This window comes from Neolamprologus multifasciatus, chromosome 20, assembly GCF_963576455.1.
Source record: "Neolamprologus multifasciatus chromosome 20, fNeoMul1.2, whole genome shotgun sequence".
Taxonomy (NCBI): domain Eukaryota; kingdom Metazoa; phylum Chordata; class Actinopteri; order Cichliformes; family Cichlidae; genus Neolamprologus; species Neolamprologus multifasciatus.
Genome location: NC_140458.1, coordinates 36,031,003 through 36,045,799, shown reverse-complemented (window position 1 = coordinate 36,045,799; position 14,797 = coordinate 36,031,003). Strand labels below are relative to the sequence as shown.

Sequence of the window (14,797 nt, the reverse complement as noted above, 5' to 3'; positions counted from 1 at the left end):
AAATCTTATTTTCACTCCGTGTGTACTCTTCAAGCAGTCACACTATCCATCGGAACTGGTAAATATACAGATTTATTTTGCAATTAGACCAAATCTTTCTAAATTTAACGCGCAGACACGGACTTGCCATAAATCTAACGTTGGACGTCCGAAACAAAGAGGTTTATCCCGGACACCCATGACCGCATTTATCCCCGCCCTCCACCGATCAACCCACCAACCATTGGTCGAGCTGTTGCGCTACGCCTTTGTGATTGGTTGACTGTCTCGTCACTGAAGGTCTGTTGTTCACGCTCGCACCAGAGCAGGAGCTCCAGTGACAGTGGAGTGCTTTGATTCATGCTGTTGTGGAGTCCCCGTCTTTGGACTCAAAGAACAGTTAATGCGGGCAGAAAAGAGCGCATGAAGGTATGGAAGAGGTTTCTACCACTTTGCTTTGGCGGGTTTTTAAAGTAAAAACTAAAATGCAAAAGTCCACAGGTGAATCTCTGACAGTCTGAGATTTGCTTGTACGATAAAGGATTTTGGTATTTCTGATTCTTACAGAGGTTAACTTGGGACCTCGTGTTAAGTCATTATGGGGAAAAATATTTATAAATATAGTAGCCAAAATAAGAGGAATCTGAATAATCGTTCATGTTCAGGCTGCAGGGTGTGAGTGCTTCAGTAGTATTGATCTTACCCTAAATCCCAGCTATAGCTATTAATAATCGGTCATTTGATGTTGTTATGAGGTTTATGGCACTTGGATATTGAACTGAATGTTACCAATCCAGAAAACAATGACACCCCCTTGTGTTACACAAAGGCCCGGGACGGCAGGTGGATCCTCTGCTACTCCTGAGCAGCCCCAGCGATCATTTAGAAATGCATGGAGCAGACTGAGCACTCTTTCCCACACAGTGAGCAAAGCAGGGAGGACGCTTCCCGCTTTCTTAGCTAATGGCTAATTTTTAACCTGAGAGAAACCAGAGAGATTAAAGAGAGAGAGCATAAACGCTGGGCTATGTGTGAACTCAAGATGACCACAGTAACTGAGGTGTGTAGTCTCCCTGTGACACTTAGACCACGTTAGATGCTCTGCTTCTATATTGCATGTCTGGCTTGATATGGATGAGCATAACCTCTGATTTCAACACCATGGATGTATTTGCTTTGCCTTATTACCGGATCAATCTCTGCTACTCACAGCCAACCTGCAACAGTTAGAACCACGTCAGCTCCAGAGTGGGTTTCAGTAATTTACTCTGGAGTGACGATTCCCATGGTTTGGGTATCCCTGGAATGTGGCAACGATTTTCCATGGAAGCTGATCGAATGACAAATACCCAGTTTTGGCATTACACTGACTGGAAACAGGTCAAACATACAGCAGACACAAAACTAACATCAAAGTACGTGTGCATGTGTGCGGTTGAGAAAGAGTGAAACCACTTTCACATTATGACAAGTTAGTAGCTGCTGGTTCACACTCTGCTGCTTTGCTGTGAATGTGTGGTGAGCCACAGAATGCTCTGGAATTCTGGAGGGACAGAGAGAGTTGTGGGATCGCTGCTACAAGAAAAGCTTTGGAACGTCGTGGCCGCGAGGGGAAGAGGGTGGGTTTCTTTAAAAAAGAAGAGATGAGAAAAGTTGCTTTGACAAATTAAAGGAAATATCAAAACACCAAACGGTTTAGTAAATATGAAAATAAAACTCATCACATGATGTGCCGTTTGCAGACAGCAGATCTTGACTCAGTCGAACACCTAAAGACAGAGCCGGGCAATTAATGTTCCCAAGACATGAGAGACTGGGACTGTTGTGGAGGCCACGACAATAAGCTGAACTCAGTTCTGCTACTCGTGAGATCAGACGATGCACTTAGTAGACGTAGTGGAAATGGCAGCATTTTAATCAACAACGTTTCAAAAACAAGTGTATTTTTTGTCAAGATTTCAGAGATTTTTGACTCATACAAAGTGTTGTTGTTGTTTTGCTTTTAGTTTAATTTCTTCATCTGTAGTTTTTCAGTTCTGTTTTGTAGGTTTCTTTAGATTTAGATCTAAACTCTAGTCTTTGGGCTTGAACAAGTGCACTGAAGTCAGGTCAATGGCTGTGCAGGAAACACGAAGGACAGCTGAGAGAGGATCTGTATGTGCATTTGTTAACCTTAATGAATGAGAATATTTGTTCATGTATGAGGTAGATCCAAAGTGAAGCAACATCTAATGAGATGTGTCCTCATGTGTAGGAAGTCTTTTTTGAAAGAAGAATAAAAATCCAGCAGTGATACTGACTTAAAGTGCTCGAATGAATCGAAAGTGCAACACACTCAATCAGGGCTCTTTCTCTGATTAAATGAACTATTTAAGTTTTAGCATTAATAAAATAAAATCATTGTTTAGTGCTGACACGCAGCATCTGCTGGTGTATAATAAAATGCAAAGAATTCAGTTCTGTGTTCATTTCAGTCAGTTTTTCTTCAAAGGTCTGACATTTTTTTCTCTGTATCTATGAAGCGCCTTGAGGCGACATTTGTTGTGATTTGGCGCTATATAAATAAAATTGAAAATTGAATTGAATTGAATTTTTCTCTGGCAGATTTGGACAATCAGCGGAAACACCTGCCAGTTTGTCCCGTTTGAGCCAATCAAAGCACTTACACGTGTCACAGACATCACAGCTCTTGCCCCGAGCTTCAACTGAAGCTCCAGATTTGATCCAGCTCGTTCCAGCTCACTTGAAGAGAGGCCGATTGTCAAATGCAGAGTCCATGAAACACTCTTTGATAAACCACCAGACAATTACGTGTTGTTTTTGCAGTTATATGGGAAATCGTGGAGCTGGTCGCTCCATCCCAGGATGTGTACAGCTTGGTTGTTTTTGCAGCTTTGCAGGTTTAGACGTGTGTTCCCACTCTGCTTTAGTCAAGTTGCATTTCTTTGCCTGTTTAGTCTCATAACGGTGACTCAAATTGTAATCCTGAAATGCAGCAACCGGCTCTTGCATTGTGTTTCAGCAAACACGCTGAGTGTTTGGTGGCTGAAATGGGGCAAACCTCATGATTTATGTTGGAATTTTAATTTCCCATTGACCTCATGTCAGGTCGATCAGGGACAACCAAATGGCCAGATGTGACCCACGAAAGTCTGCCTTTACATATGGGCCCCATGAGGAAGACCATGATCATAACCTCCTTCTTCACACACACCTCATCAAACTCTTGTCACACTGAGCAGCTTCAGTGTGATTTGAAAATGACTTCATCTGCAGTTCAAAAGATGATGTCAGCTGTCAGAAGTCTTTGTCTCAGTTTTAAGAATGATGTCAGCTGTGTGAGGGGTGTTATGTCTGGCCCCGATGACTAAACAGGGCCCTGCTGATGAATCACAGGATGCAGTCGTTGAGGTGTAGCACGGCTAAGGTCTTACAAGTTTAAAAAAAGGATGTTTCAGATCACATTTACCTAACAGTCGTGGGATTTGGACTTAATGTGCAGATATGCTAATGACTTCCTGTTTATAACCCGGAGCACAACTCAGCAAGTCCACAGACCCCAAGTCCCTTTGTATATCAGTTCTGTGTCGCTCCCTGAAAAATGAGAATGAGTAGCTACTGCTGTGGGCTGATTTACATATAAATCAATTTGTAATACCCAGAAGCAACCTTGTTTCCTAATTTGATTTCATTTATTTCTCATCTGCTCCTTTAATGAAATAAAACAGTTTTTAGGAACAATGAGAAATCTTGCTTTCACTCACTCTTTCTGTCTTTAGGAGGAGAAGATGAACGTGGAGGCTCTAAGCAGAGCGGAGCTGCTGACTCTCCTCAGTATCTTGGAGGGGGAGCTAGAGGCCCAGGATGTAGTCATACACGCCCTCAGGGTAAGTTGGCGGCTACATCTGATACAACAGATCCCCCCCGTGGACTCGTGCTTACTGAAGGAGTTACATGACGGAGCATAATTAACCATTTCCATCCCAGTATCCCAATAAATAAAACAAAATGTGAGACTATCTTTAGTCCATACACCATTTTTAGGGGTGGCTGTAGCTCAGGTGGTAGAGCAGGTCATCTACTGGCCGGAAGGTTGGTGGTTCGATTCCTGGCTTCCCCTAGTCTGCATGTCAAGTATCCTTGGGCAAGGATGCATCATACTCCGATGCATCCATTGGAGTATGAATGTGTGTGAATGTTAGCTATAAAGCACTTAGAAAAATGTGCTTGTGTGAATGGGTGAATGCACAAGTTGTGTAAAGCGCTTTGAGTGCTCAGATGAGTAGAAAAGCGCTTTATAAGAACCAGTCCATTTACCATTTACCATTTGACACTAAAATTAACCTGTTTCAGCTCCCAATAAGAATGTGAGTGAACTGGGAGGGGCTATGTAAACAGGAAGCTGAGGAAAAAGAGCGAGTGAAGACAATGGCACAGGAGCCGTTCTGGGTTCACAGACTAGACCATCAGAGCACCAGTATTACTGCTGGTCAGTCTGGCCTTTGACCACATTTTCTTTTTAAACTCACTTTTCAGTTTTGACTCTCGTGTCTCGTTTGAGTTCAGACAGACTGCAGTTTATACTGGTGCCACATTAGTTTTAATCTGGGGATTCCCACTGTTGCAAAATGAAAACAAAAGCGGATTACTCTGGTGTGGTTTGTTGCCTCAGGTAAATATTTCAAAGCGAGAGCTGTTTAGCTCGGGCTGATCAGTTGTACATAACTGTCTTTGGAGCACTAAACACAGACTATGAAGATGACTGCAGATTGCATTTTCAGATTGCATACTCTACATGGCATTTAGGCAAAGTTGTGCCAGTCAACACCCAAACATCTTTCAACTTGTGCAACCTGAATCACAAGAGTCCACATCAGAAAAGATTATAAACGTCCTTCCAGACAAAACTCCACAACAGCCATGTTTCATCACACACGTCTGATGTTAGAGAACTGTTTATGTTTGGTTTTCTTTTGGATGTTGAGTTTTGTGCAGCTAATTCACTCAAGTTGAGAGAACAGCTTTCTTTGTCAACAACAGTGTTTAGTGTCTGGGCTGATTAGTTCTCTTTGTGCCACTTTTCATCCTCCTGGCCACAGCAGCTGTTCCAAGCTTGGACCATGAATGTTTGCCGCATTGTCTGAAATAACGATTAGGCCTGCGATGAGAACAAGTAGCAGTGATGTGATATATAGGCTTTGATATTGACATTTATCTAAAGAGCAAATTAGAAGCCAGGACCTGAAGGAAAGCCATTCTCACCACACCAGCTCATATGCAACTTAAAGGGCTGCTAGCTAGAGCTGAAGCATACAGTGTTTGACCTGAAGTGCACATGTTCAACCGTCCCCTCAGGACAAATGCACGCTCGACTTATTCCTTTTTCCAAATCTTTATTCTCTATCTCTTTTCCTCACAACACAACCACATTACGGGGGGACTTTGATGTTCAACTGTGACCCATCTGCACAACTGACACACACACACACACACACACACAGGTTTTGGGGGTCTCCATTGGGGCCGTCTGAGGCTGCCGTGTTTACTGTGGAGAGGATGTACAGAGTCATAGGCTTAAATCACTGACTTCCTTTGTTCCAGCTGGGGGCCGGTACAGTAAATTGCTGACAGGTCAATGTGAGGGCAGACTGTGTGTTGGAGGGAGTGTCAGGACTTGATAGCAGCTTCAATTTAGTCTGTCTCTGTGTATCAGTTTGACACCCAGGAAGTCTATTTATACAATTTGTGTTTCGCTATCTTGGGTCTTTTGTACCTTCCCACTCTGGTTAACATATCTCAAGCAGTTGCTATAACAATGCTTTTCCTCAATTAGAGCTCTCAGTTTGTTTACTAGCACACTGCACTTACCAAAGAAGTCAGTGCTTACTTGCATGTGGGGCAGATTGCTCTACCATATTTTCCCGTCTCTCCTCCCAGCAGCAAGTACCTGGGTCTGCAAAACAAAACTGCATCTTTGCAACCCCTCCTTCACCCGAAACCCCTGCAAACCTGGAGCTGCAACAGTTGTTTGCTTACTTAATCACACAATGTGTCAACTGTGGGACTTGTCTCTACAGATTCTGGGTTTTAATGTTTGCAGTTCTCATCAGCGAGGACACAGATGAGTAGTTTTACTAGAGGGAACATTCCTCAGAACATGACACCAGAAACAGGTCTTGCATTCCAAGAGGTGTGGCGTATGTTTTGAGCTAACAATTGTCTGCAACTAAAGGGAACTAATGCTATTATTATCTTCTCCCTGTTAAGCGCTGAGCAACTTAAAGTTAGTGTGTTGAAAACGTGTACTTTAGAGAAGAAGCTCTACACCTGCTCCTTAAACTGGCAGTGAGGAAGTATAAGGCTGGTCCTTGTAGACTGGTGCATTTCTGTTGGGGAGCAAATGTACGAAACAAACACTGTAACGAAGTCTGTGACACTGGATTATCTGATAATGGGAATGTTTTTGTTTGTCCAGGCAACAGAGTTTGTGTGGTAATGTTTTTCATGTGATGTCATGTCCTGTAATCCTAAAATGCTTTGTCTATTTTTATAGGCTGATGTGATTTCCCGACTCCATAAACAATAAGGGTGGGCAAGACTTTATTGTTCAGATAAGAGTGTGTACTGCCCGATTTGGACAAGTTCTTAAGATTGGCGGGGTAAATATTATAAAAAAGGGCCACTTACCACACAGAAGTTTCCCTTAAAAGGAAGCCTGATAGAGTATCGTAGTGTACACCCGGTCAGTAACCAGCAGCTCGGAGACTGTAAGAGGACAGCTCATTGACTTAGAGTGTGTAAAAGAGAAGGTGGGTCTACTTAAATATCATTTATATCTGTCACACACAGAATTGATAGAAACAAGGAGTCGAATATGAGGCAATGTTTTCCTAAGGATGCCTTTTTATGGCTCCTTCTGTTACACCTAGATTTCAAAATAAAGGTTTATATCTAACAACACCCTTCATTTTATTTAGATTTACCACACAGCCTGGCACTAGTAATAATAATACAACTTTTTTTAAAAAGCCACATAGGAGATCTGGCTTTTCCTTGTTTTCCTTGTTCCACTAATGATATGCCTTTTCGAAAGCAATGCCTAACCAAAGGGTGAGAACAGCCACTTCCATGTTGCATCAGTAACTGCTGATGATAACATTTGCTGCAGTTAAACATTACTTAGAAAGTTTCACTTGGTGTCGTCCCACTTATCTCAGCACCACCTGTGATTAATATGTACCTTGGAGGTGTCTTGAGCACACCTTAGCTTACATCTCATAAAGCAAACACCTAAAATCTCATAATCCCATTCTTCTTTCTCTCACTCCCCCTGTCTGTCTGTCTCTCTTGAGTAGAAGAAGAAATAAAAGTAATGTAAAAGTGAGTACTATCATTGAATCACACTTGACTTACAAGTCAATTTGTAGCTTTAATAACTGTTATAAACTTAAAGAGACATGATGTCTCACCACATGCCTACATTGTCGAGACACCGTTTGAGCGGCCGCTGTGCTGCAGGGCGTTATTTATCGGCATCATCTGGAAAAGCTGATCAGCGTAAACCTAACACACTGTCTTTAACTCTGATTTTTAATTATTAAATCTTTCTTATTTGCTGGTTGCCTGTTTTAGCTGTGTGTGCAACCAAATTTTGTTTATATTCTAATTGCTGGCTTTGCACATAATGGCAATAAATAAAAACCCATTTAGGCTGAGACGTTTTTAAATTGCCTCTATTTTTTTCTGTTACCGTGTAGGTCTACAATTTCAGTCTGTTTGCAGTGATGGAAAGGTGTAACGGAGAATTTATAAGAAACTAAAGCAACAGAAGTAATAAAAGAAGCATTGAAGCTCCTTTTCATGTAGAGTTCGACCTGCTCCTATTATGGCTACTATTTAGTCTCTCAGTTAAAATAATACCTGAGCAAATCTCTGGTTCAGTTTTGCTGTTTCTCACATTTCTGCTAAAACCTCTGTAAGCTAACTGCTTAGCAACATTAGCTAATTAGCTTTTTACTTGTAAGAATGCTAATGACACTGCTGGCTCAGGTTAATGTGTGGCTATTAGTTGTGTACGTGTTAGCTATAAATAATATATGTGTTATATATGTTCATACAGCATATGTGAGCTTGCTGTATTTTTCTGCAACCTACTTTGAGTAGGATGTGTACGGGCTCTCCTAAGAAATTACTCCATACTTCTGTTAAGCTGTTATGTAGTGGTTTTTTATGGCGTCATTAGTGGTTAGCTAGCTAGTAGTTAGCTCCCGGCTGTCATACCAAACTCACTGAAGATGCACACTGAGCAGATATGTTATGTATAACCATTTTTATGGAAATTTTCACTCTCATAACTGCTGCTTGAAGAAAAAATTATCACTTGGTTCCATTTAACTTGTATACAAAGGGTCAGTTAAATCAGATAATCAGTGCACATTTTAACTTTGTCTGTGCTACTTGCTGAGCTAATCGAGTACCAAATTCAAATTGAAAAGTATCCTGCATATTTTTTCTCATGACTTCCTATAAAGACATTTGTTGTCCGTAGTTGTGTAGAGCTGTGTAGCAGAGAGGCTTTGCTTGTTGTGCCCTGTCATAAAGGAAAGTGCAGTCTGTCATTACGATCAGAACTGCCCGGCAAAAAAACATGAGAGGCCAGACCTTAGGCCAGCCCTGCTACAAACACACACTGAGCCCAGCCCTTAATGGTCTGTTTAAACAGCTATTTAACTCAGGAAGCTGCAGTTTTCTCTCCAGTTTTACTCTAATGACCAACAGAAAAGTAACAAAAGTTCACAACCACAGTTCAGGATGGCTAACACAAAACTTTATAGTCATGTAAAAAGGGAAACTGAGATACGGATATACAGTCGTATTGGTTCTCAGACACTGAAGGCCTGCAGGGTCAGACTTGGGAACAATGCATGAGACTGAAAGCACTGAGACAGTGTCTTTGTGCAAGTTCTGTAATCTCTTCACTGAGGGTCACATTCTTTGTATAGCCGGAGAAAAAGCCTCAAATACAGCCTTCCTACTGAAGCCCTGAGGGTGTGTGTGTGTGTAATGGTATTTTTTGTTTTGTGAGAGCATGTGAGAAAGAGCCTGACAGAGAGGAGGAAGTAAAGAGATGCATTTTCTAACAAGTGGTGATGAACGTACAGAGGAATGCAGTGGCATGCATGTTTGGGCATGGGAACGAGGAGAAGGCATTCAGCTGGGGTGTCTGATGAGAATTGTAGGGGGAGATGGAGACTTGTGTCCCCAAGACCCGTGGAGTAAACGCTGAAGCATGTGCTCACATCATTAGGACTGCCTGCTGACCCCGAGTGCCTCCAGAACTCAAACATACTAAACCTCCTGTCTGCTATGTAGTCAATGAGACCCCTGAACAGGTGTGCTGTCACTTTTTATTCACTTGTTTTTAGTTTACATATAATTGAACCACTTTAATAGCATCGGGTTTGTGTGTGTGTGTCTGATTTTATGGTACAAACATTCACCGCTGCATCCTTGGGGAGGCGTTAACATCTGCCCCTGGTGGGGGGACTGGATAGCCGTTCCTCACCTCTTTGTGTTTGGTTTGAGGGGGATGACCATCTGCTGGTCTCACGCTGACGATAACATCACTCAGCGCAGATTTCCTGCAATCACACAAACGCGCTTCCGGATCTATGTCCAGTCATAATGATATCCCTTTTTGGTTCGGTGCCACAGTGTGGAAAAAAGTCTTCATCCTATCAAACCATATACTGTCATCCATAAGAAACACTGGTGTCTGCTGAGTCAAGTCTGAACATGTACTCACATATTAATGTGCATGCATGTTCGGGACATAACAGTCCTGGGAAAAACAAACTACATCTCCAATGTTTCCATAGAAGTTAAGAGAATAAATTGCAGTCAGGTCCTGTTAATTAAATCAACTTAATTAAATTAAACACAGTTCCAAGGAGGAAAGACATCGTGCTGCTGCCTGTCAATCTGGGGGGGAAATCACCCCAAAGTCAGGCTATGGAAATGTAAAAGAGACACAGATCTTATACTGCTAACTGTTAATGATAGTACAATTAGAAAAAGATTGGACTAGTATGACTGGAAGGGTTGCCAAAAGCCTGTTTTCTCTGTAAAGAACGTGGCTACATGGCTTGGGTTTGCAAAGTTGCTTCTAAACAAACTAGACTCCTGGAGCAGTGTCCTTCGTACAGACCAAAGTGGAGATGTTTGGCTATAATGTAAAGCACCACATTTTGGATAAGACAAAACACGGCATATCAGGGCAAACGCCTCCTACCACATGTCACAGAGATAATAATTAGGGCTTGTTTTGCAGCCATGAGACCTGAACACCTTACAGTCTTTGATTATGAACTTCTATTCTCGAGTCACTTGTGAGGCCGTCTGTCCAACTGGTAAAGCTTAGCTGAAACTGGGTCGTGCAGTAGGACCATAATCCCGAGCACAGGAGCAAATCTTCAACAGAATGTCTAAAAAAGAAAATAGTCCAGGTGCTCCAGCGGCCCAAAGTCCAGCCGGATTAAAGTGCTGTTGCAGGACTTTGAGACAGGCGTCCATAAACTAATGCCAAATTTGTAAAGAAAAGAGAACCAAAGAGATTTAGTCACACAGAAAACAAACTTCAAGGTATTGTTGATAAAGGTGTTTCTACACGCTATTGAATTATGTTGTGTACTTAGTTTTTCACAGGACTGTAGACTGTAGTAGATATTTTTCTCTATCTTGTTGCCTGCTGTGCTACACAAAAATGGGTGTTACCGTGCGCTTCAATATTTGATATTTGTTCAAGCTTTCAGCATCTCTTGGAAAGTACAACCGTATTCATATCTGTGAATAGAACAGAATGGATTTCATGTCATTGTATATGCAACAAAATAACAGGTTAATGTTTGTGTATATCTGATAGGCTCAGCACAGAGATGCTTTTGTCCAAGAGCGCTACGGACAGTATGACCTCAGCGATCCATTCCTGGCCCTGCAGCGGGACAACGAAGCCATGGAGTGCCATAACACAGCCGCCGAACCTCACACGCATCTGCAGGGAAGGGCAGTGGGGCCAAATCCTCTGGCTGTGCTGAAACTGGTCATGGCTCACTGCAAGAGGATGCAGGAGAGGATGATGGGACAGCTAGCTGCTGCTGAAAACAGACACAGACGGGTAAGGGGCAATGCACATTCAGAGAGTCACCAGTCTTCAGATCAGGTTTTCTACACAGCCATTATCACACATGGTTTGCTTTGTGTGTGAACATGCATGTGTATTTGTTTCAGCTACTGATTTGGCTTACAGTAGTGAGGCAGACCGAGAGGGGATGTGGAGCTTTTCCACCCCAAAGCTCGTGGTCTGTGAGGATGTGTGTGGGAGACTCACAAGTTTAGTGTTTTCCCTTCGGCTGTATGTTTGATAGATGATAGCAGACTTGGAGGAGGAGAAACGACGACACGTCCAGGAATCTGCACACCACGCTGACTTCACCTTCATGCTGCAGACAGAAAGAGATAAACTGCTGCATCAGGTGAGACTGGAGTGTAAAGGATAGGCAAACAATAAGTGCGTCTATGTGTATGTTTGTCTTAGAGATAAAATGTTAACGTCTTATAGAAGTTGTTCCTCTCTTGCTGACAGATGAGCACATCTGTGCTTCCCTTTCCCTCACCTCTCCCTGCACAGTGTCCTTTTCGCTGTGGTGGTGATTTAAAACCCAGCAGCAGGGAAGCATCAGTGAAACTCCACTGTGTAACGCAGTAGGGTGGAGAGGGCTTGTCCGGTTAAAAGTACAGACACACACAGGCACTAGTGTGCACAGAAATGTTCCATGGGAAACAGATGAGGAAGAGACTATTGTTTAGCTGACTGGTTGCCATGGGGCTTTATGGTCTCAGGAAGCCTGAGATAATGGATGTTCACGTCTAATGCAAGGTCAGCCGGCGAGCACTGAGAGCACACAATCGGCTACTACATAAACTTCACACGAGCACCTTATGTAAGAAAGGCTTCCTGAGCGTCTCTCAGTCTTCCTTAGGCCTTCCTGCCTCATACCAAATACACGCCATTATATTTTCTCACCTCTCACGTCCTTCTAACACTCATCAAAGATCTTTAGAAGCCCAGAAATCTTCAAAAGATTTCACAGCAAATGCTAATTTCCAAAAAACAGCTTTTTAAATGAGACAAAACCATTATTATCTCAGTGTCACTTGAGTTAATGTCATAAAAGTCAAATAATGAAAATCACATATAAAACAGCTCTGAAACAGACAGCAGTGTTTGAAACAGAAAAACACGATTGCTGCCAGCTTGGTTACAATGAATAGACGTCTTCTACTTTTCAGAAAATGTGTATTTTTAAAGAAAACAGCATCGACTCCACTGTTGGATCTACTGTGACACAGCAGTGCTCGTTTGCCTCCTTGTGGCCACATGTGGCAGAGCAACCATGACTCTATTTGTGTCTCTCTCATTCCCTTTCTAGCTGGAAGTGGAGCATGCAACAGTGCAGAGATTGGAGAAGGACAAAGATCAAGTAGTGAGCAAGGTGGAGGAGTCCCTGTCCCAGCAGCAGCAGCTCTCCTCCACTCTGACTCTGGAGCTCCAGAAAGCCAGCAGCCAGGCTCAGGAGGAAGCCCAGAAAGTCTCACAACTTCAAGTATTGCTGCAAGAGGAGACCAGTGCCCTGGAGAAGCTCCGGGCTGTTCTTGAGAATGAGAAGAGCAAGGCGGCCAAGCTTCAGGCCAAATCTGAGAAACAGATGGCCGAGTTTGACAGAGAACGTGAGCAACTGAAAGTCAGACTGGGTCAAGAGGAGGAAAGGAGTAAGGAGCTTGAGAGACAGGTGGAGGACCTGAAAAGGAGGTTGGCTGAACTCGAAGGATCTAAAGAAGAGGCAAAGGCAGCTGTGGTGGAGGAGAAAGAGTCAATGCCCAAAAAGATGGCAGTAGCCACCTCTGTTCAGACTGAGCTGGATGGAAAGATACCCGTCACGCCTAAATCCACCTCACTGTCGAAAGTCAACGGCCATCATGGTCAAAAAGAGGCAGAACTGACACAGGAGGGGAGAGGGGCAGATAATGGTGGGGTAGTAGAAAATGGGGGAGGATCACTGTTGCATTCCCCTCACCCTCATCCTGCCTCTCCCTCAAGCACAGCCTCCTCTTCCCTCTCCTCTTCCCCCATTTCCTCTCCTGTCCTGGCAAAGCGTTTGGGCAGTCCTGGTTTCCATCAGTCGTCCTACCAGGCTGGAGTCAATCAGCGTTTCCAGGCGGCCAGGCACAAGTTCCAGAGTCAGGCGGAGCTGGATCAGCAGCAGCACGGCGGCCCGCTTTCCCCGAGGGACCTCTCCCCCACCACCTCCTCCATTCCTCCCCCACCAGAGCACACCACAGCTAAGCAGCTGGCCCGCAACACTGTCACTCAGGTGCTGTCCCGCTTTACCAATCAGCAGGCTGGAGTCAAGCTGGCTCCAATCAGCAGCTCTCCATTTGGCACAGACTACCGCAATCTAGCAGCATCTCCCCCGGGAGGAAGGTCGCCTTCAGGGCCTCTATCTCCAGGCATCCGCTCCCCCGTCATTCCACGTTCAGAGAGGGCATACCCTCCCCCAACTCCTCCCAAGAAGCCGGGCATGAGTCCAACTCCAGGCTCTCCCAGTCACTCTGCTCGAACCAGCCTCTTCCCAGAGCTGACGGGGAACTGTGGGCACAGTAGCAGTGGCCAGGAGGGGGCCAAGGAGTCCGACCTGGTTTTATCTTCAAGTGGTTGATAGAAAGATCACACTAACCAACGAAACAATTCAGGGTTATGTCGGCGGTTTTGTAGTATCCATCTTAAGTAGCAAAACTACTTAATAGCACTCCATCAGAAGTCTAGACAACTGAAGCTGATCCAGATTTGCTGCACCCCTACCTCCATGAAACAGTTGGGAAGTTGGAGTAGAACTATTTGAAATGAACTACAGTACATGGATTATTTTAGATGCATTTCTGTCACTTGGCTGTCTTTCTTTCTTTACGTAGAACTATTGTGAGTTTGTGTAATAATTGAAATATTTTAGACATTATATTAAAAGTATCCAAAAACAATTTACAATTTAAAGAAAGCACCTGTTGATTTTTTAAAAGAAATCATTATAGTTTTTGTCATTGTTTAACAAACCTTTTCTTTTGTCATGAGCAGAAGCTGCTCACTGTTTTACAATTAAAAAAACACCAGTCACACAATGTTAAAAATAGACTGTGTAGGGCTAAAATGTGTAAATGTAAGCAAATGTGTAGCTTTCACTGTGTTTTTGAAATGTTTTCCCAATGACTTCTTATGCAGTTTCTAGAGATTCTCAGTTAAAAACTTTATTATACTGTAAAAGTTCTTTATGAACAAGCATCACCTGCATGTACTGTTTTTATGCTACACTTAACCATGAAAACACTTGAGCATTATGAAAAGGGAGACCGCACTTTGCACTACTTTACTGTCTGTCTACGATTATTTTAGTGACATCTTCACAGGGAGGACCGTGTGTCATTATTATGTGATGAATTGTAGTTATACTGTCAGTAAGAGTGGACACTAAAGCTTCAATCATGCCACTGTAGTTACTCTATTACATACTACTGTATGATCCTTGGCTTTAAAACCATTGATTCCTTCCAAGCAATCTGCAGGCAAACACTGCTGTCAGCGACCTTCACCTGTATAAAGATGTCATGAAACCCTGCAAAATTTTGTGCTTTTCCAATAAACTGGCCACGTCTTGAAAGCCTAGAGTGTCTTTTAAAACAATGTCCGTTGTTTACATCTTGATTGGAG

General features: G+C 43.1%; 1 protein-coding gene across 1 annotated transcript; it reads left to right on the top strand.

Annotated features, from left to right (window-relative positions):
* The first annotated feature begins 262 nt into the window (after nucleotides 1–262).
* On the top strand, nucleotides 263–14,747 carry cttnbp2nlb (CTTNBP2 N-terminal like b). Its single transcript, XM_085146180.1, has 5 exons — nucleotides 263–408; nucleotides 3,759–3,866; nucleotides 10,901–11,152; nucleotides 11,403–11,510; nucleotides 12,468–14,747. Exons 1-5 carry the CDS (start codon nucleotides 340–342, stop codon nucleotides 13,752–13,754), a joined length of 1,824 nt encoding a protein of 607 aa, XP_085002306.1. The 5' UTR covers nucleotides 263–339; the 3' UTR covers nucleotides 13,755–14,747.
* The last annotated feature ends 50 nt before the right edge of the window (nucleotides 14,748–14,797 follow it).